Below are 22485 nucleotides of genomic sequence, written 5' to 3'. Positions count from 1 at the left end.
CAGCTGAAAAGTATACCCAAGGGGTAGGGTAGCCTTTGCTTCAACCAGGGAGTGGTGGCTCGTACTCTCAGAAAGCTTCCCAGTGCGTAGTGCAGCTGTGTTTACATAATCAAATTTATTTGACACGTACCAAAATGCTTTCAAATTCTGTATTTCTTATACTCTGCTAAGTGAAAATAAATCTCATGCACCAATATTTTAACATATAGTAGAACACAGTGCAGGATTTATGAACATACATAAAATCATACCATAGAAATGTTTACAAAGAAGATTTAAGAAGTTTCTTGACACAGACACTATTGCTCTTTAAATATAGTTGTACATATCCTCATTGATCAATTTAGTCTTCCACGTGGTTCTGTCAATGCAAGGTCTGATGACGAAGAAAGGTCGGTGGTACAGTATCGGCAGACACGGTTCTCGGCATCACCAGTCACACGGTTACAGAGGACAGAGCTAGGACTGCACAGGGGCTCTAACTGGGGACCCAACAGCCTATCGGGATTAATGTAAGGCATTCATAACCTGGCATATAAAAATAGCTTCATGAGTGATCTAATCCGTTTAGAATGCTGAAGCACTTCTGGGTAAATGTTAGTCTATTTAGTTGAAAATGCTTCATATTTCCCCTTTCTCTACACTGACAACTGCAAATGGCCAGTAACGCCAGACCCAGAATTTTGCCTCACTGACAGGGAGGACTGATCGGTGTGTGTGCGCAGCGCCCCCAGCCCCTCACCAGCCTTCCCGGCGGCGTGTGCGGTCAGCCCCTCCTGGAGTCCGCGGCAGGCCGAGGGTGACGTGTGACCGAGGCAGGGTTCCGATTGTCCGGGTCACGTTCCGTCATCCAGCCAGCTCTAAGCTAGCTTATTTTGTTTCATAATCTTATCAAATATTGCTTGGGCTTAGGAATTTGTTTTGCAGAGATTTTTCTTTTCCTTTTCATCTGGACTTGACCTATATAGTTCACCTCAACAAATCCATGGGGTCAAGTCAGCCCCGCTCTGGGGGTGAGAGACCCCCTACGGCTTTGGGTCACCTCATTTATTACCATTTTAGGATTAAGAGTTCATCCTCCTAGACCCATGTGAGCTTCCCCCCCCCCCCCCTTCTATTTTATAGTACAGGGGTTTGTTTTGTACTTTTTTTTTTTTTTAACTTCTATTTGGATTTTGTAGGTTTGGCACTCGACAGTGGAAAACCACTTCTACCCCTCCCTCCTGAATTTCCGTTTCTTTGCTGCTCACCTGCCACTATTTCCCAAGCAGGTAACCGATGTCTTGCATTTAGGAAGCCGTGACATAAACACATGACATGGGTGACAGACCAGGAATCTGTTAAGGGTCCTGTAGCCCTCCTCAGTTTTGAAGTTTTAGCACCATATGTAGAAAGGAGAATATTTGTGGGAGGTGAGACAGCAGCCCACACAACTGGAAACTTTCAAAGGCACTTAATGGATATAAAACTCTGCAAATGAAACGTTAAAAAATTAAGTTTCTCAACCTGTTTATACATGGCTCATTTGGTTTTGAAAGCTAAATGTGGAGAACTGAGGCTATCGATCGTTCTAGCGCTTAGGTGCATCTAACTGAAGCGGTCTTCAACTTATTTGTAAAAATGAACATTTTTAAAGTATATAGAAACAGAATAGCAAAACGTCTTCTGTAAAAGTTGTGATGCAAATTAAAAGCTACATATTGGTTAGGGTAACTGAGGCTTCAAATTTTGTCAGTGGGCTACATGAGCAGATGGGGTTGTTGTCAGTGTGGTTAGTATGTCCTCTCAGGAGCGGAGGCAAGCCCTCCTCCCATCTGAGAACTGACCTTCTTGGCATCGCAGTTGCGCAGGTCGCAGAGGATGGGCGCAGTCACCCCGCTTCGCGCAAGCACGCACTGGCGGCTCCGAGGGGCCTCGGGTGCCTCCGCGGTGGCTGGGGGGAGGGGAGCAGCAGCCGCAGCAAGAAAGAGCTTTCTGGCATTCACAGACATCGCCACACAAACACACTGAAAAAGCAGAAAAGACGTTCACCTTGCGGACACGCTCCCTGTGTCAAGAGACCAAAGGCAGTCTCGACCAAGTGCCCCGGAGCCCTGCGCAGGTGGTGCGCTGGCCGCTGATTCCAGTTTCTAAAGATGAACCAGGGATCTTGCCACCAATTAAAGACCTGCTTTTTTTTTTTAAGTCTATTGTTTTTTGTTGGCTTTGGCTCTTTTGGCAGCCTAGTGCTGAATGTGAGGGCTGCTGGCGATCTGACTTCACACCAGCTCTCTTGTTGCTGCTGAAAAGGTTTTATCGAGTCCACTTGAGTAGAAGAGCCCTTTCTAGTGTCGAGCGCGGAGCCAGGGATCAGAATACGCTCCCGGGACTACAGAGGCCTCGGGGCCCTGCATTTTAAAGGTTACTCCTAGGCCTTTTATAGTAAATCAAAAGTCACCTCGTATCTCCCGCACTGGGGTGACCAGGTCACTTGTGTCTCTTGTTCAGGGCCTGGCTCGGCTCTGAAGGGAGTTTGCCCTCCGCGGGAGCGGCGGGCAGCGTTATCTCAAGGGCGTGAGTGCGGCTGTCAGCAGCCACCTGGAGACACCCCCACCCCACCCCCCGCGGGCTGCCTGCCCGGAAAGCATCTTCTGGGGCCGTCCCCTGCACCGTCCTCTGGGCTGGGACCTGGGTTCTCCCCAGGTGCCTGTTCCACAACCTCTCAGGCCACTGAGATACCTGCACTCCGTATTGCTTCGGCTTGGGCTGGAATGAAACCAGCATTCCTGTTGCAGTAAAGCCCTCAAGGACTTGAGAGGCGGAGAATGAGGGGCTTGGGACCCGCCTCGTCCTGCTCGTCCAGGCGGGCGTCAGGAGGGCCCTCGGAGGGACAGGGAAGCGGCCTTGGAAACACTCAGGAGGCCCATGTCCTCCTCCCGCGGCGCCCCAAGGCCAGCCACGCCGCAGCAGGACCCGGGCCTGTCTCCCGTCCAAGCCGCTGGCTGAGGTTCTGCTGCCAGCTAGGCCTGGCCTGACGGCCTCCCTCCTCGTCTGATTTCATGTAAAATCAGGGGACACCCTTGTTTCTCAGGGGAACAGCCTTGCTATTATTTTTGGGTCTCTCCTGCCTGTGGATTAATCCTCTCTCCTCCGAGCTCTGGTGATGGGTTGGCAGCTGGGAGCCCAAAGGCCGACAGACTGAGGTGGTTTTAACCTGATTACAGGCAATGGTGCCCCTCGCTGCTGTCCTGACGCCCGCCCCCGGGCTCCAGCCGCCGCATGCCCTCCCCCCCGCCCCCGCCAGGCCAGCACTGGGGGGACGTGGGCCCATCCTGGGGGGGGGAGCCCTCAGACACTGAAGACCATACTCAAAACCCTTGTGCTCATTAGGACGTCAGCTCTCCCTGTGTCCCTGGGAAGGGGGGCTGACACCGTGGCACCAGCGCGGGGTCCAGGAGAGGACGAGACCAGGCCCGGGCCAGCCAGTCGTACCTGCAGTCGTCTCCTCCGGTGCTGACCACGTACTTGTCGTCGTGAGAGAAGCGGATGTTTGTCACATGAGCCGAGTGGCCAAAGTAACGCTTATGTTTGGCCTGGGGGGCAAAAGCGCAGGGCGCCGGCTGAGAGACCCAGGCCCCCCCAGGTCCCCGGGCTCCCCTCTGGCAGCTCGGCACCCGCCCGCCCACGGGTGTGCATGCCCGGTTACGGGCCCCATTCTTGCCTGGGGCGCCCGGGGGCATCTGTGCGCCCCTTCCAGCCCCCTCCCCCGGCTTCCAGGACGGCCCCTGGCCCAGAGGGAGACAGGAAGGCTAGGCGCACCCATCCCCGGGGCTGAACGGGCGTCCCCTCGTCCTAGATCCCAGACCCCAGGTGGCTGGCAGCGTGCCCCTCCTCCCGTGTCTGCAGGAGGCAGGACAGCCCGGTGGCGCCGACGCTCCCCCCGACTCACAAATTTTTCGGTGCAGGGGAAATCAAAGAGCTTCACTAGCCCAAAGTCGTCCCCGGTGACAATGTTGAGGCCCGCGTGGGTCACACACGCGCAGTTGACGTCAGCCTTGTCTGCGTTTCGTGGCCAGATGCCAATGACTTCGTCCCCCAGAATGCTGTTAGAACAAGAGGGGGCGTCAGACAGAGATGCAGGACAAGGCGCCCACAGTGGGGGACCCTCGCCCCGGGACAAGGGTGGGGCCGTTTCATCATCCGCTCTGACCACGTGGCTCTTCTGTCCCCTCCCACTCCCTGCGCTTACCCCCAGCCCTACTGCTCTGTCCCAGGCCCTCACACCCCAAAGGAAAAGCTGCCCCCACCTTTGATTCTCTCCGCCCCTCTGCGGGCCATGTGAGTGTGTGCGCGGGTGGGCACCCTCAGGCTCACAGCTGGGTGCATCCTCCCCCAGAACGAGCAAGGCACCCCTCGTCCTGCCAAGTGGCGGGGCGGACCCCCGGGCCGTGCCTGTGGGTGACTGGCCCCCGGGGGCGCACCTGTGGGTGACTGCGGCTCCCCTTCCCCATGCCTGTGGGTCCCCTGGGACACACCTGTGGGTGACTGGACCCCCTCGGGGGCGCACCTGTGGGTGACTGTGGGCCCCCTCGGGGCACACCTGTGTGTGACTGTCACCCCCCTGGGGTGCACCCGGCTGAGCCAAGAGCTGGGAGGTCGTTTCCCTCTGAACTTGCTGGATGAGGTTGGGCACAGTAGGATTTCACAAAAGGGGGGGTCTTTGCATTTCGAAAGCCCAGGTCTGATCAAAGCCAGCGGCCCAGACTGGTACCAAGAGGCCTGCTGGCTCCCTGCCCCCCCGCCCCCCTCCACCCAAGGACGGACCGCCCTCTCTGAGCTTCTTCCCATCCCAGCCACACACAGAATTGGAGGCCGAGCTGGCCCGAGACTCCCTTGTGACCTTCCCTGCGACCAGTCACCTTGTCCAGGAGGCCCAGGTGATCTTCTCGATGACCACGGCTTCGGTGACCTGCTTCCCCAGGGGCACCTCGTGCACCTGGCGCTTGTAGGCTCCTGTGGACACCTGTGGGGAGGCAACCAGGGCCGTGAGCTCCTCTCCGGCTCAGAGGGCTCCCCTTCTGGTACGCCGTTTCCCAGACCACGACCAGGCCTCTGGGTCCCCGGGCCTGGGACATTTCCCCATTCATCTTCTGGCTCTTTTCCCAAGTCCTACGGCAGGGGTTCCCCAAATGTGCTTCCTGGGCAGTAGCAGCAGCGGCAGCTGGGTGGCAACACGGACGGCCGGGCGCCGCCTGCACCTAGCAGGGCAGACACCCTGAGGGTGGGCCCGGCCATCTGCTCTGCCAAAGCCTCCGGGTGTCAGATGCTCCCTCCGGTTTGGGGATCCCTGTCCCCAGGGAAACAGGCCCTTGGGTACTGGGTTATGCCCGTTTTCTCAGGGACGGCAGCAGCCCGGATGATTTCTGAAGCCTGGAGGCTCTGGCCCTTTCTTCTGTGGGAATATTCTAGGGGGAGAGAAGCATGTTCCAGGAAGCCTGCCCATGGGCCCCGCGGGCCCTCTAGCCAGGCACCCTAGCTTTTCCCGCCGCTCGGGAAGGGGAAGGCGCCAGGGCTCCCTACAGAGGCCCCTTCCCGCCTCTGCTCTGTGGCTGACTCCTCCACACCCTCCACCGCAGCCCAAATCCCACCGCGGGAGAGGAAGGGTCTCTAGCCCCGCGCCTGTAAGTGCTCCCGCGGCACCCTGCACTCCTCTGCAATCAGCTCTAGTGATCTGTGATCTCGTGATCAGCCTTCCCCATTCCGGCCCAGTGCCTGCAGGCAGCGCCTGCCGAGTCCCCATTGGTGGCTGATGACCCGGTCCCCGCTCCCTCCCCGGCCCGTAGCCACCTCCAGGCCCGCTCCATAAGCGCCTAGTGGGGCGCATGCTGGAGACCACAGCGTCTTCTTTCCAGCTCTCTAAGTCCCAGCGGCGGGAGCCCTCGCCAGCCCTTCCCACCTGTCTGCTCCCCGGGGACCCGGGGATGGTGGGGGCCTGGAGTCCAGGTCCCCGTGTGGACGGGCCACCCTCCTCCGACTTGGAGTTGAGAGGACTAAGTAGAAGGAGCCGCAGGGCGCAGGCACAGCCCCGGAGACGGGGTCAAGAAGCCTGGACGGGAGGGGCGGGGAGGGCGCCCGGGGCCCCACCGCCTGCGCTTCTTACCCAAGGACAGGACTGAAAGGGTTTCTAGGACGAGGATGTTCATGCATAGCCCGGCCCAAGGCAAGCTCCCAGGTGCCATAAGCCGCCACTGTTGTGGCTACTGCTGGCATCATCGTCGTCATCATCATCATCATCATCATCACTATTCTTGGTTGCCCGGGAGCTCCGCAGAGCTGAAGCATACCTGGATGTACCTGCCATCCGCCGAAAAATCCATCTGAATGACAAAGCTTGGAATATCTTTGCAGTAGCCAATGCGATTCAGGCTCGTGCCCTGAGTGAGGTCGTAGAAGTCAACTGTGTGTTCAGAAGAACCGACGGCTAAGAATTTGCTGTCCGGGCTGATTCTAGAAAAAGCGATCCAAGAGCATGGCCCGTGAGAAGAAGGGCTGTTTGGACGGGCCGGGCAGGAGGTCCGCTCGGGGAGGGGTCTCCGAGGCGCAGCCCTCCCTTGGGGACTCCCTCCCTTGGGGACTCCGTGTCCATCCCTCCTCATACATTCCAGGGAATCCGGCCGTTTCCGGTGCCGTCCTGCAGCAGGAAGCAAGTGGGGACAAGCAGCCCGCCGGACAAGGGCGCCGCAGGTGTGGCTCCTCCTCGGGCAACACTGCCCAGGGACTCAGCGGACACGTGGCTGGGACTCGAGCGACAGTCTCCGCGCTGCAGGCCCCTCACGGGTCCCGCTCTCCAGCCGCGACTCTTGGGGAATGGCCACCACCCTTCTCCCGTGCAGACCACCTGCTCCGCACCTGATGTCTTGGATGGCCGACTTCCGGTCTCGTTTCTTCCCCCACACCTTCAGGCTGTTCACCAGCAAGATGACGAACTCCCCGTTCTTCATGCCAATGGCCACCATCTCCCCGTCAGGGCTGTAGGCCGCGCACCTGGCCGCGTGGCCCAGGTTCACCTTGTTGAGCAGCTTCTACGTGGATAGGACGGGCACTAGCTGAGCCCCCAGGCCGCCTGCTGCCTCTAGTGGGTGCCCCCAGGAGCGAGGGGCCTGCACGCTTGACCCAGAGCAGCTTGGGAGGCAGCAGGTATCCGGCCGGAGACAGGTGGGCCTTTCCTGTTGGGGGTTTGGGAGTGATCGCGGGGCCCACAGGGGTCCACGTGGTCTCTGGCAACCACTGCACCCTCCCAGCGTGACTCAGCAGGACGCTGCCACACAAGCGACGCTGGTTGACTGTAGAGACAGGCAGCAAGCCGGACTGGACCCCCTTAGACCGGCCACCCCTTGCTCAGGGAAAAGGCCGGAGCTTCCACACCTGTTGGCTGAAGCCCTGAATCCTGTCACTACCTGGGTGGGTCACTACCTCCCCGTTTTCCCATTTGGAAAGAGGTGATATTAGTGCCACTTGGGCAAGGCGGCCGCAAGCAGTAGCGGTCGTGTATCGCGGAGCACCTGACTGGAGCAGGTATTCACTATATGACAGCCGTGGTTAATAACAAACACGGTAAGTAATTATGAAAACTAACGTGAATAGGACAACCCTGCTTCAGCTCTTACCTGTCTGTTCTTTCATCCTCATACTAAAACTTTTACTTAAATATTTACTGGCTATTTGGTGATGCACCCAACTATTTTAATTGTTAGAACTCAAGTACTCATTTTATTTATTTTTTAATTTTTGCAGTTTTTTGAGAGAGAGAGAAAGAGCACGAGCAAGCTGGCAGGAGGGGCAGAGGGGCAGAGGGAGAAGGAAAGAATGCCGAGCAGAGTCCTGGCCCAGCACAGAGCCCAATGCAAGAGAGCGATCTCACAATCTTGGAAGAAAGCCACAGTAGGACGCTTAACCCACTGAGCCACCCAGGAGCCCCTAACTGCTTGTTTTAATATCAGGTAAGACTTGCTAACAATAATCTTTCCCCCAGGCCACTCTTTGCTATTTTTTACTCAAGATGGATTTTTTTATTTTGAATTTTTTTTCTAAACTCCAAGAGGAACTTTGTTGGGATTTTGATTGAAATGTTCCATTTGGCAACATCTGACATCATAAATCATTTTTAGTCTTCCCATCCAAGGGAGATGTATCTCTTTATTTTTAAGGTTTTGTGGACTCTTCTACAACAAGAGAAAAATCATTTTCAGATTATCCTTGTATTATAGTTATAGCTGGATATGCAGCTAAAAGACAGATGGATTGGGTGTGTGTGAGTGGGACTTTCATTATTAGCCTTTCTAACTCAATTGCTCACCCGTCACATCCCACATATCTCCAGCCTGATGTTGGCCGGACCTCTCCTAACTCCAGGCCCACCGGGGGCATCCGAGCCCGGACAGAGAGGCCCCTCACCTTGTCAGCCAGGTCCCAGATGCGGGCTGTGCCGTCATTGCTGGCAGAGATGAAGATGTCCTTGGAGGGGTGAGTGGCCAGGCCCCAGATCTCCCCTTCCATGTGCCCATCGATCAGGATGTTGGAAGCAGCATTTTTTTCACCAACTTCAATTATTTCACCATCTTTGGTTCCTACTAAAATTTTTCCCTGTTGCAATAAAAACATTAGAAAATAAAGACAAATACTGTATGATCCCACTCATATGACATACCATGTCCAATTCACAGAGAAAAGTCAAACGGTGGAGCACTGGTGGGAAGGGGGAAGGGGAGTTAGTACTTCATAGGTACAGAGTTTCAGTTCTACAAGGTAAGAAATGTTCTGTGGGTGGATGGTGGCGATGGTTGCACAACAGTGTGAATGTACCACTAGACAGCACTCAAAAATGGTTAAAATGGTAAACTGTTACCTATATTTTGCCACAATTTAAAATGAAATAATTTTATCATCTACTAGATATCTAGTAGGTGAGAGACTGGTAGGCAAAGAGATGAAGATAAGATAAAAAAAAAAAAAAGCAGCAGCAGATCTGTGTTTTAAATAAAACGTACAGAAAAACACAGAGCAAATTGGCAAAGTGGCTCTGCTGGCAAAGGTACTAACACCGGAAGGGCCTAGAGGGGTTCTGTTGTTAATAACTAAATTGCCCATCCTTACGTGACCCTCTCACTTTTCCTTTTCTTCCTCAACCAAGGGTAAGAGCATCTGCACAAAGTTCTCCATCTGTCATCTGGTCTCTGCCAGGACATTCCTCTGATGGCCAGCTCCCGACAGAGCAGGGCGGCCGGGTTCTGCTCCTGGACGGCTCAGAGTCTTCCTAGGCTCCTCCTCACACGGAACAAAAGGCCGTCTCCTAATGACTTCCAGGTTCTGGTCCTAGCTCTGCCTCCACCTCCCAGAAGTCTCATTACCCTACCAGATGACTGCCATTTGTCTTTTTAAAAACAAAGCTCTCAATGTCTAATTATGGAGACTCCAAGACCTGTCTGTCCGAGTCATGTCTGCCTTTTTTTTATGGGGAACATCCAGAAGGCAAATTCTCAGGCTGATAATAATTCAATAATATAAACACAAGGTATAAAACAGAGGTTGAAATTTATTTTCAAGTATCTCTGAGTTTCTTGGGAAATTAAAAAAAGAAAAGGGAGAAAAGGAACACACACATCAGAACTAAGATTCTGATTTGGCGGCTCTGGCCAAGAGCCTGGATGTCCATATTTAAACAAAACAAAACAACAAAATAGCTAACCCCACAAGTTGTTTTTGATTTTCAGCCCAGGTATGACTTGAATGCCCATGGCTCTGAGTCAGTTTGATGGCCCCTTAGTCCCCCCACTTACTGACCATGTAACTGTAGGCTTGGGCGAATTTGCTTCACGGGCAAATCATCGACTATCTCTGCACCCAACACGCCCGGGACAGCAGCAGCTAGCATCCACGGGACGTGGCCACGGGCCAGGCAGGATGAAAGGCCCCGTGCGTTATAATGCACGCGATCCTCACAACGACCCATGTGCTGGACACAGGGAGGTTAAGCAGCACACCCAAGGTCGCCCAGCCAGGGCTACCTGGGTGTGCGGCCCACCGCCGTGCAAGTCACACCTTGGAGGCTTGTTTTCAGGATTCAAGGGCCCAGCGGCGGGCAAGTGGGTGGCTGCACTGACTCTCACTCGGGCCCAGCCCGGCCCAGCCCCGGGGGGGAGAGGGGGGGTACAGCTGGGGGAAGGCCGGCCCAGCCCACTCACTTTGCCGCGGCACACGGAGCGCACGCACTCCACCAGCTGGCCCGTCTCCAGCTGGAAGGCCCGGCAGCGCTTCATCTCCTGGTCCCACAATTTCACAGCACCTCCTTCTTTGGTCCTAAAAAGGATCAAGAGGAACTTGGCACGGTGGCCCGTGTCCTAAGGCGTGCCTATGGCACTCCAGGCTCCTCGTCCCTATCATCAAGGTCACAGCCCCTGGAGCCCAGCAGGGCACAGCCTCCGGGATGGCCTCTTTCTCCGCCCCACCAATGAGTGGTGACAACCCGCTGAACTGGTGAATTTCCTAGAATACTTTCAAATGCCACTACGGTAGAAGGAAAGAGGACTGCAGTCTAAAACATAATAATAAAAATTTAAATAAATAAATAAATAAATCAAACCATGTTATTATCAGATCAAACACGAAGAGCAATGCTTCTCTATTTTCCTGCTTCATTTTTAATCTCTGTCCCCACAGGAGCTTCCCTCTTGTCCTCTCCATCCTCCCGTCCCCCAAAAGGCTCCGGAGGGAGCACGGGGCTGTCCAAGAACACCTCTCTGGATTTTCAACTACCACGAAACCACCTCTCTCCCCCTGTGACTCGTCCTTCTGAAGGGTTTGGCCTGGGGTCCTCTGGGCGGGACAGTAGATTGAGGTCCCTGATGCAGACAAGACGGGAGAATGAAACTCTGCATCTTCTCCCAGGGGGGCAATGCTTCTGTCACTGTCTCCCAAGCCAGTAAGGAAAGACCAGCTGTCCCTGGAGGAGTCTCAGCTTACGGCCGCTCTTTGCCACCGGTCACTATGAGTCCGTCCCGAAGGGTCGTGTACATCGTGAAGACGGGGCCTGTGTGAGCCTTGGCCACCAGCCTGATGAGGAAGTGGTCCTTCCACACGTAGACGTCTCCATTGATGGCACCCGTGAAAGTGAGGTTGTTCTGGAAACAAAGGGACACCGTCCACACCAGGACCCTCACAGCAGCTCTCACAGGGGTCCCCTCCCAGCCGCCTGCTCCCCGGTTAGGGAACTAGAGCCGGAGAAGCAGAAGTGCACACTCCAGTTGACCTTCTGCGCCAAGGAAAGGCAAAAGACTTGGCAGGAAACCACGAGGTGCATATGATAAGAAAATTTCCTGGCTCTGAAATGCGCTGAGTTGGTCTGGGAGCATTGGACTTCCCCACGGTGAGCACCTCTACACATAAATGAACCTCCATCCTGGGATCCAGCCCCAGCTGGCTGCAGTAAGAGGTAAGAGCCCAAACATTCCTGGGCTCTCGAACAAGGTGCACACGAATCCACACCAGCAGGACCCAGAGTCGGCTGGGTTTCAGAATGTCCCCAGATGAGCCTGTGCCGGCTAAGGGTGTCAGCTGGGGCATCTATGGCACAAGAAAGGAGGAGCCGGGAGGCTGGCCAGGGTGGGAACTGGGCCCACACCCTCTGCACCTAACCCAAGCCTGACAGGCTTGCAAGTCAGTCTGCCTCTAGAACAATGAAGCTCCTGCCCTGAGTGGGGCTCCTACCTTTCCTCATGAGTATTTTGAGAGGAAAAATTGGGGAAAATGCAGTCAACTCACCCATCTATGCTAAGGAAAGGGAATAAATGGTTGCAAGTCAGCCAATAAAGGAGAAAATGTGGAAACCGCTTTCTTGTTTGCAGCTCTGTGGCTGTATGTGCCCCCCTCCCCATGCCCATGCCCAGGGGTCAGGGCCCCTCTCAGGAAGCTTTGCTGGAACTCACAGCACCGAAGGCCACGGAGAGCATCGTCTGCATCTTGGCAGCCTCCATGGACCCGATGACCCCTTTCTTATAAAGCAGGGCGCTGCCCGCCAGGGTCCAGAACTTCATATGCTTGACACCGACGGACACAAACTGTGTGTCTGAGTCCGGGCGAAATTCAACCACAAATATGCGCTCCAGGTGACCCCCTCGGCTGGCAACCTTGGCGCCTGTGTGGGTGAGAGAGTCTGCTGAGGTGGGTCCTCCCTCACTGCAGCTGGGGATGGCTCTCATCCCAGCCAGGCCCAGGGCACACTGCAGGTGTTCCTCCTTCCTCAACAGCACCCCTCCTGCCTCAGATGCGGCTCCCAAGGCAGAGAGGAGAGCGTCTGGGAGATTTCCAGAGTAGCAGTGCTGCTAAAATAACCCCCACCCCACTCCACCCCCACAAGACACATCCAGGCACCCATGAACACAGCAGGAAGGGATGGCCCTGGAGACGGAAGCTTCCAGGTATGAAAAAAGGGCAAAGGGCACCCTTCATTTCTCACCTCTGGTCTCTGACCTCACCAAGGAATAGCTGAACCCTCCCCTGGAATGTAACTGGAGATGCTCCTTCCTTGAGGCGGTTCTTAATGTCTTTACAAGATTCTCTGCTTTTAAGTCCTTCAAAATAAAGTCCTTCACATTCCTTTTTCTTTTATGGTTTTTGGGCTTAAAAATTCTACCTTTTGTATTTAATTACCAGTTTGTTCCTCAACCCCATTTATTTATGTGTTTGACTCATCTGCAGAGCCTTAGTTTTCATCCTCAGCCAATCCCAGCTCCACCAAGGTAGAGCAACCTTGGGAAAGTTGCCTCAGTTGGCTCATCTGTAATTTGGGGATAATGAGAGTTCACATTTTATAAGGTGGTGTGAGGATTAAAAGGTCTGGAACAGGTGAAACCCCATGAGCTGAGCTTGGCACAGTGACTGGGGACCGTCCGCTGGTGCCATGGCCACTCTCCCCATCGGTTCTAGACCTGCAGGCTCACCTTTCAGCCTCCGTTTTACACTCATCTGTTTTTACCTCATGATTTTCAGCCTTTTAAGTTTTTAATTTTTATTTTAAATATCTTCCCATTTTCTTTGAGCTTATTCTTAATGTTTTAGCTCCAATTTCCTCTTAATTATCTCCTCTCCCTATTTACTCATGGGGCCTTTTTTTTCTTCCCCTCCTCCTCACTTACATCTTTAAACAATTCCAGGATGGCTAACATCCGGCGGTATATTAGAGTCAGGTGTGCACTATATGGATTCCGCGCTTCTATACATTTCTCAGTGCTCATCGCAGTAAGTGTACTCTTAGTCTTCTTTATCTATTTCACTATTTATTATTATTATTTTTGCTTGTAAACGGCTTTCCAGCGGGGTGGCAGTGGTGGATTCTCACCCAGCTGGACCCGGGCCCTCAGATCCCATCCCAGAGCCCTTCCCTAAGGGGATAGAGACCCGCCCCTTACAGTTCAGGGCAGTCAGTCTCAAAAGCAAACACCTCCCTACCTAGGGCTCAGAGGTTTGAAAACTCCCAGTTCCCAAGGATACTATAAACAAAGTTAAAAGACAAACACCACAAGGGGAGCAAACCTTGGCAATACTTACAGGAGACAAAGAGCTAACGTGAGCAATCAGTAAAAAAACAAACAAACAAACAAAAAAAACTACACCTCTTAGGCAAAACATGAACAACTCTCTCTTCTCCAGCAAAAATGGCATTTGAACAGCTGGATTACAGGGGAAGCAATACAAGTGGCCACTAAAGAGACAGGATCATTCTCTGTAGTCATGGGGGAAATGCTGCTTTATCCCACACTTTCTTTTAAGCTACTGTTGGTTTCTTCCTGGTCTTAATCCACAGACACTTCTAACTGTGGGGATTACTGTGTCCCTCCTTGCATTGGTTTCTATGTTGCTCAGAACAAGTTTCATTCAAGTATCCAGGACCTGACACCATGCATTTTATATAATAAGCTCATTTTGTACTCACCTTTGTTTCTTAACTACACACACACACACACACACCTGGAGTGCCACAAAAACAGTCCTTGGACAAATGAAGAATAAATAACATGCTCTCTAATGGTAACAAAAACGTAGACAGGCCTCCCTCAAAACTATCATTTGCCAGCGGGACTTGAAGTGAAGAGAAAACCACACACAATCGGCTCCGAAGAGCTGGTGGTTGGTGACACGACAGTAGACATTATTAATGGCTCAGAACCCTTCTGCAGACACCCAAGTGCTGGTTCCAGCAAAGACAAAGGGAGAAAGTTCCCAAACAAGGCTTTTCTCGGTCATGTTTAAAAGCTTAAGAGTCCTGGCAATTGATGGGATGAGCACTGGGTGTTATGCTCTATGTTGGCTAACTGAACTCCAATAAAAATAAATTAAAAAAAAAAAAAAAAGAGAGAGAGTCCTGGCTCTACCAGTCCTCCCTCTGGAGGTCGAAAGGCACCCCCCTCTGGAGGTCGAAAGGCACCCCAGTGAGCCGGAGTCTGTGCTGGGGCAGGGCTGGAGCAGGTGCTGCCCAGAGGGGCAGGTGGCAGACATCAGGAGAGCAGGCCTGACCCGAAAGGCCAGCCTGTGCGTGGGGGCCCGGCAGGGTGACTCTCTTCCAAGGAACGAGGCAGACTTGGTGCAGACAGCAGAGTCAGCGCCATGGAGGAAAGGCGTATGGAAGCAGGTGAGGCCCTCACAAGATAGGGCTTTACAAGAGATTTCTAGTAGTGGGTGGGCTGCCTTGGAATGTGACCTGGGTCACCCTCCTGCAAGGATGCGACCGACTATGGGAGTCAGCCTGTCATGACTGCACTTGCAGGAACTGTTATTCCTTGGGGTGGATCCGGACCAGTCAGGAGGACTTTCCAGTCTTTCCAAAGCTATGAGGCTTTGAGTCTATCATTTAAGACCCTCAATGTCTCATCCGGGGCTGAATCTATTTAAGACCAACTCAACACGGCAGGAAATGAAGCTGCATCTCCAAAATAGATTATGGGGCCATTTGGACACAGTGCTCTGATGAGCAAGAAAATGAGAAATGGACTGAATAGGATGAACAAGTCTCATCATCAAAGTCTGCAGGTTCCCAACCTCTTTTTCTCAGGAGGGATTGGAACTTGGCTCCCAGCTCTGTAGAAGCCCTGATTTGGAGAAGCGCCACCTCTGTGTGTGCCTGGCTCAGCGTGCCCCAGATACGGGCTGCCGGGCTGGAGACAGACCTCATTAACGTCCTAACTAATTGGATCTGTTCTGCCAACCTGGGAATACACTCGAAAGATTGCACATCTCTGATTCTAACATGATCATAAATTTAGTAGCAGCCGTGTGTGTATGTGTGTGTGTGTGTGTGTGTGTGTGTGTGTGTGTGTTGGGTGAGGCAAGAAAGAAATCCTGTTACATTAAACGTAAACCTCGATTATAAAAAAGTCAAAAAAGTTAAAATGAAAAAAAAAAAAGTGTTTCTGAGACCACAATGGTAAAATCCTGTCCCAGCTCCCATAATAAGGTGACAAGGGTGGCAAGGCCACAGCAGGAGCTAGAGGTCACAGAAGGAACGCCAAGGGCAAGGAAATTTGGGTAGGCAGGGAGTTAGGACCAAAATGCAGGAGACCCAGGTCTTCTGTCTGAGGAGGAAGGCTGCGGCATTCGGGCACTTTCCTCAAGTGCCCACAGACCCTTCCCTAAGCCAGCCTGGGACTCCCCGGGCCGTGGAGTCTGGGGGCTGATAAGTAGTTTCTCTGGGATCCAGACACCCCAGGTTCTGTGGACCAGCAGCAGCAGTGCCCAGGGGGGGCTTCGGGGTGGGGCCCCGGGAGGCTTGAGCCCCACGCCGGCCACAGGCAAGCCTCCCCGAGGGACACACCGCCTGGCTCCCCTACCTTCCTGCCAACGCCAGACGGTGATGGTGTGCTCGGGGTCCACTCCCACCGACACCAGGAGCTTCCCGGTCGCACTGAAGTTGATGTAATTGACCCCTTTCGAGTGGAAGCACCGCAGCATGGAGAGGGTGTGCTTGGTCATGGCGTCCCAGACGTGGATCGAAGGTGTGGTTCCTGAATGCGTGAGGCAGGACACACAGCTGAGGCCGCAGCGCGCTGGGGCCCACGCAACGCCCGGGGTCACCCCGCAGCCTTTCTAAGACCAGTGAGCAGGGGGCCTTACTGTTACTGGGCCCAAGGGGCCTACAGCCTGACCTGGCCAGGGCGAGGGACAACGAGACACATCTGCCGGGCTCTCGGAGCCAGAGGCCCGGGGGCATTTGCGTGCGGCCCACACACTCGTGGAGGGGTCTATACCGAGGAAACTGGTGAGATCCGTGATTGTATCTGCGGGTTAGCCAGATACAATCAGCAAACATGACGCAGCGGCATGATTTTGCTGTGCAGACTCCAACTACTCACGGATGGAGCCGCCTTACCTTGGGTCTCCGTAATATCAACTGCGGTGGGTGGACAATGGCAATGAGGAAGCGTCAAGGGAAGACAACAGCTAAAATAAGTCACGTTTCTACGAGTGAAGCACTTAACACCAGCATCAGGAAGCTCCAAATGAAAGTTAAAAATGGACATGGGTTCAATGAAAACAAGCAGAAGGATATGTTGTAGGAACCGCCTTCGAAGTGACGAAGTTCGAAAAACAACAACAACGACAACGAAAACCCAACAACACAACACGACTTCTCACAAATGTGAGCCAGTTCACGTTTGTCACTGGCAGTTTCCTGGGGTGCAGAAGAGCCAGGCACACACACGGCAAGCCACCCTTGCCGAGCACCATCCCAGGCCACAGATGAGAGGTTCCTTAATCTGACGCCGGGTGTCTGGAGAATTATCCTCACAAGTCCACAGGGATGGGGCATCCGTTTATCTGGGTTATCGGGCTCTGGTCTGACTTTACGACGCCTCCCAATCACCAGTCACCGGGTATTGCAACTCAGGTGACACAGATATATTCAAGGCTCAACCCGCCCACTCCCTTTCCGGATAATTGCCCGTCAGGGCGCCTGCTCAGCTGGGGAGAGCTCGCTGCAGGACCCTCCTACCTATCTGGCTGGTGGCCACCACATTTCTGTACTTGGGGTGCTGGTTCACCGTGAGGCAGAGGATGTCGTCCGTGTGCTCCAGGTAGAAGCTCTGGCTCCCTAAGGGGCAGACATGGGACAGTGAGCCTCGAGGTTGCCTCTTGGGGCAGCCTCGAAACATTATGCAGGGTGTGCAAATGCCCTGTAAACATGAGCCATGAAGGCCACGAGGTCTCAATTTTAGGATCATTAGATCTCTTAGGAGATCGGTTTTTACATTTACATATTCTGTTCCAGGCCGAGCAGAAGAGCTCCCCTTCTACCCCTCCCTCCCACTGCCCGTGTGGGTCCAGAGCACAGTCCAAGGGCAAGGCTCCCCGGGGCAAAAACGGTAACAGAGTTACTACCCTAAATGAGCAAAACAACACCAGTTACTCGTCTGGAAGGGAAAGCTGTGAAATAGGAAAATACTTAGGGACTCTCTTCAAAATCCTCATTATTTTTCAAAGTGCCACTTGGGTGCCTGGATGACACAGGTGAGGTCTTCACCCCCTCATGCCCTAACTCAATGTATATCACAGGAGGTAGGAGAAAGGACCAGAAATACATCATCGTCTACTGTGGCACATGGGTCTGCTGGCTTCCTAGGAGGCCACTGTAAACCCAACCGGACGCCCAAGAACTGAGAGGTGAGTGATGGCACTGATGGACGAAGAAATAGCACGGTGCTACGAAAATGATAAGTGGCTACTAAGAAAAGAGAACACATATAAAAAATGTCAAGGCCCTCCTCCTCCCCAAAACAATAATGTTTTGACAAATCATTATGTGCGCAGTGACTTCACTGTCTAAAAATGAATGCATAGGGCAGCCCGGGTGGCTCGGCGGTTTGGTGCCCCTTTCAGACCAGGGCTTGATCCTGGAGCCCTGGGATCGAGTCCCACATCGGGCTCCCTGCATGGAGCCTGCTTCTCCCTCTGCCTGTGTCTCTGCCCCTCTCTCTCTGTGTGTATCTCTCATTAATAAATTAAAAAAATAAAAATCTTTTAAAAAGGAATGCATAAACTAGTGTGCAGAAATGGGAAGGAGCATACAGATGTGAAAAAAGAAAGGGGGGGGTCTGTTTTAAGATATGAAGCAAGTGAGGCGAGAGGCGCACACATGTAAGTCCAGCGGCAAAGATACGGGTGTCAAATGAATTTCTGGATGCTTCTGTTGGCTTGCAGTGTTTCTCTTTAAACTCTTTGTTGCCTTTGAATCATCCTACAGTTTAGGGACATTTGGGGGTGTTTTTGCTTATGGTTTAAGAGTTCTCATTCTTGGGCCGCCCGGGTGGCTCGGGGGTTGAGCGTCTGCCTTCGGCTCGGAGTGTGATCCTGGGATCTGGGATCGAGTCCCGCATCGGGCCCTTGCTGGGAGCCTCCTTCTCCTGCTGCCTGTCTCTCTCTCTCTCTCTCTCTCTCTCTCTCTGTCTCATGAATGAATAAATAAAATCTTTAAAAAAAGGAAAAAAAAAGAGTTCTCATTCTTAGGGCTAACTAGTGAAAAGAAGCCAGACTTGAAATTCTGAGCTGCTAAAAAATTGGTCCCCATTAAACATGAACGAGCGAGGTTCCGCCGCGCTGGTGTTGGTCGCGGGCCACAGGAGTCTGCCCGCCCCCTGCCCCAGGGTGTCCTCTGGCCTCGGCCCTTCCTCGGCCCAGGCGAGCGCGGGGACGGAGGGGGCCCGGGGCTGGGTTACCCGTGGAGAGGTTCTGAAGCACGCCGGCCGCCGCCGTGTGGAAGATGATGTCGGCGCCGTCGTTCAGGTAGTGCAGGTTGTTGCGACAGTCGAAGCCCCTGTAGCCAAACACGTGCTCGAGAGCCAGCTCCTGCATGGCACGCAGACGAGAGCGGCCTCAGGGCGGGCAGGGGCCGCCAACACCCCCCCGCCCCCCCCGCTGGAGGCCTCTCGCTTCCTGACCCGTGAGGCTAAAGTGCAGCCCTTTCCTCAGTTTCCCCGAGCAGCTAGGGGGACCAGCTCACACACAACTGCACAGTTTTCTAGAGGCCCGATCCGCTCCCGGGCTCTGCAGGGGAGTCCAGGTGGACTGACCGGGCGCCCTGTGCGGTCACCGAGAGGCTCTGTGAGCGGCCTGAGGGAGCCGCCCGCGCCCCGAGCTCTGCTGGGCCTCCACCAACGCCAGCGGGACGGGCAGAGCCCAAGACAGGCAAACGCCACGCTCGTCCTGTTGCAGGTGCCTGCCCTACAGAGTGGCTACATCATTTGCCTTTTTGGGTTTTTTTCAATACTGTCCCGGGCGTCCAGCCTTTCCCGTCTTCCCGTCTTGTCCTCCGTGACAAAGAGCAGCGGCCGATTAAGATCAGGCCCGTTATGAAGGCGACTGGACACCACGGGCCGTCGGCAGCTCGTCTGCGCCAGGCACTGTGCTGGCTGGTGCGACACAAGTTAGGAAGCTGGGGGTCCTCTCCTCTAGGTTCCTGATTCCAGGTTCCCTGGTTTCTCTCTCCGGAGCTCATCGGGTGCAAACATTAGATTGATTGTCCTAAAATATCACCACCTCTCCTCACTCCAGAACATTCACTGACTTTCACCACCTATGGGATAAAGCCCAAACTCCTAAGCTGGCACAGTTACTCCTACTCACACGTGCCCTGTACCCCTCGGTCAAGCTCAACTGTCTATTTAGCCCACATGTCGTGAGCTTCCCTATCTTTAGAAGTTTGCTCTTTAAAATCTCTCTTGCAAAAAAAAAATTAAAAAAAATAAAAAAATAGAATCTCTCTTGCCTGGAAAACTCATCTCCTCCTTTCCCCACCCCCACGTGTCTCCCAGAAGCTGCATGTGTAATGTGTGACCCCTCGTCCTGGTGGACAACTGAGTCAAATGGAGCCAGTCAGATGGTTTCTTCCAGGAATTTAGAATTGAAGACACTAGTAGGCTTGACTATCTAACCACGTGAGAGGACAGGAACTCAGGTGCGAGGTCATACCCATCATCTACCAAAATAGTTCAAGAAGTCTGCAGAAAGAGAGAAGAATGCACCAGACCTACAGGGTCCTGAGGGCAGAGAGAAGCACCATCTTGGTTTATGATGGCTTTTCAGCTTCTGGATCCTGTCTTTTCCTAAAGCTCAGCTGCATCTTCGACCTGTGCTCTGTTCCATCATAAATCTCCCCAATTAGTCCTCCTTTTCCAATAAAAAAAATTTTTTTTTTTTAAGATGGATTCTTCTGAGTTCACAGGGTGGTAGGAGAGACAGGTAGTGAGAAATAATGGTGGCACCGTGTGTGACAAGAGCTGTGGATGAGGGGTGTGCATGAGGGAGCGTAGGAGGGTTTAGGATAAGGAGAATCGGGGAAGATTGCACGGGGAAGATGCCAGAGAAGAGCTTGGAAAGACCAGGGTGTGGGGAGGGAAGAGGAGGCGCCTTCTAAAACACAAGGGCCTGAAGGCCCACAGCAGCGTCAGAGAACATTAGGTACTGTGTCTGGGGGCTGGAGGTCTGTGGTGAATCACAGGTGCTGAGGCTGGGAGGTGGCTCCTGGGTAAGGTTTTGAAACCAGGCACTTGAATCTCCCAGGGCAGTGTGGGACTCTCCTGGGTCTTAGAGCTGTGGTGAAGTATGAAGAGTTACAGAGATCTGAGGACCGCCAGACGTGGGTAAGGGGGCGGGGGTGGGGGGCTCTGAGGGCAGGAACAGCAGCTCCGAGGCCCCGCTTAGCAAAGAGCAGGTCCACAGAGTGGCAATCCTCCAGTTCAAATCTGTCTCCACTTGCTGGGCGTTGGGAGATCTTGGGCATGGGACCTCATCAGCCACTTAACTTCTCTGAGCTGGTGTCCTCCTCTGTAAAATGGAAACAGCAGAACTACCCTCCTCACGGGTATCTACGGGACGCGCGGATGGCGATGTCCACCAGGCAGGTCTTAGAACACGGATACCAGATTAAAAGCAAAATAGTTTAACCTCCTCACCTCAACCAGTTTCTTTTTTTTGGTGATGTTGTTCTTCTGGAGTTTCTCAGGCTGGGGAGCTGCTCTGCTAACGGGCGGTCTGGAACGGAGAGCGAGCAAAACGACAAAACAAAACACCAGAACGTTGAAGGAAAGGCAGCAAGGTTACTCGTCCAGGGTGCTCAGCTAAGGGCAGTGCCAGGTGCCTCGCTCTCCTCCCCTACTCAGCAGACCCTCCAACTCGGATTTGTTCTGTTCGGCTCCCTCCCCACCAGCTCCCCAAGAAAAGGTAGATTCTGACATCAAGGGTCCTGCATGACAGGGCCTCGGTTTAGGGGCGCTGGCGTGGGCTTCCCCACACCTAAAGCATCCAGTCAGGGATCAGGCTCTCCACCTCCGGGGGCCAGGAAGAATGTGGGGGGGGGGAGCTGATTTGTGAACTAAGGGGGAGCCTGAGAAGGAGAAGGAAGAGGCTGCACTTCCTAAACCCACTGGCCATTTCCCAGGCAGGGACATGCCTGTGTTGTTCAGAATCAGGTGGCTGGAGATCATGGCCCAGTGTGAAGTGGGACTTACAAGTCAGGCTTGGGAACGGGCCCCCGTGGCCCAGTGCCTGGGTCACTGTCCACACACAGAAGGGAAGGCGGGAGGGGGGAGATAGCAGATGGAATCCCCCCACTCTGCGCTGCACCTCAGGATTACGATCTATGGCTACCAGCATGCCAAGGTTCGCCTTTCCCTTCTCAGTTCTGGATCTGAGCCTCCGGATTTAGCTAAGGGATTTTATGACAGGTGAGCTCCCCACTCTTACACGAGCTGGCCAACATTTTGTAACGTGGGGTTCCCTTAAAATCCGACTTCTTGGGGTTTAGGAAATGGGGGGTGGGCACGGGAGACCTGCATTGGCTCCCGCTGCCTGTTCCAAATCCATTAGTTATTGCTCTTGGGCTATGCAAAGAGAAAGGATTACCTTGATCCCCTTGTAAGCAGCAAACAAAGCCAAGTGAGAAACTTAGTACAGTTTAGAGCCGCATTGGCAACCACCTCATTCATGCACAAGCATTATCCAAGTGAACAGACATTCCTGTGTGGCACAAACCATGCTTCCCGAGCATGCCAGCAAAGAACTAAAACAGAAATGAAAGAGTGCACCAGTCTACAAATTCAGAAAGCTCATACCCTGGCGTCTCTGGGCAAACTCTGCACTAAAGCGCCTACAGAATGGGGAGAAAAAAGGAAGCCTTGTCAATGCTTCCCGCACACTCTCCGTGACTTTGCGAATGCGCCTGGGGACTCTGCTTATTTGAGAGTGTGCTGGGGAAAAACTTGTTGTCAGAGAAACAATAACATCCTCCTGGATGTCGCTGGGAGTTATGCACAATGGACGCTTTGTTTCCGAATCCAGTTCGACTCATAATTTAGCCTAATAATTCCCAGTGTTTCTTGGTAGGGCAGCTTGCCTGCTGGAACGGCCTGCATTTTTGTGCTGGGGAAAAACAAGTTACCTTTATTTTCTGAGAAACTCTTCAAT

General features: G+C 53.5%; 1 protein-coding gene across 5 annotated transcripts in view; it reads right to left on the bottom strand.

Moving 5' to 3' along the window:
- Positions 1–14: 14 nt before the first annotated feature.
- The window catches only part of EML6 (EMAP like 6), a 271691-nt gene continuing 249220 nt past the window's right edge, over positions 15–22485 (bottom strand). Inside the window, exons 29-42 of one of the 5 annotated variants that reach the window (XM_041754174.1) lie at positions 20976–21054; positions 18741–18870; positions 17021–17119; positions 15858–16031; positions 11961–12169; positions 10999–11156; positions 10221–10335; positions 8434–8622; positions 6889–7061; positions 6324–6486; positions 4899–5002; positions 3929–4082; positions 3472–3572; positions 15–2006 (exon numbers count right to left, since the gene is read on the bottom strand). In XM_041754174.1, coding sequence (XP_041610108.1) covers positions 1982–2006; positions 3472–3572; positions 3929–4082; positions 4899–5002; positions 6324–6486; positions 6889–7061; positions 8434–8622; positions 10221–10335; positions 10999–11156; positions 11961–12169; positions 15858–16031; positions 17021–17119; positions 18741–18870; positions 20976–21054 — 1873 coding nt within the window. In that variant the 3' untranslated portion in view covers positions 15–1981. Of the gene's footprint in view, positions 2007–3471; positions 3573–3928; positions 4083–4898; positions 5003–6323; positions 6487–6888; positions 7062–8433; positions 8623–10220; positions 10336–10998; positions 11157–11960; positions 12170–15857; positions 17120–18740; positions 18871–20975; positions 21055–22133; positions 22169–22485 lie in introns of those variants that run through there. The other 4 variants (XM_041754169.1, XR_005987687.1, XM_041754170.1 and 1 more) reach the window with 4 other exon arrangements.

Source organism: Vulpes lagopus, chromosome 5, assembly GCF_018345385.1.
Source record: "Vulpes lagopus strain Blue_001 chromosome 5, ASM1834538v1, whole genome shotgun sequence".
Lineage (NCBI taxonomy): Eukaryota > Metazoa > Chordata > Mammalia > Carnivora > Canidae > Vulpes > Vulpes lagopus.
This window is presented reverse-complemented; position numbering and strand designations above follow the sequence as displayed.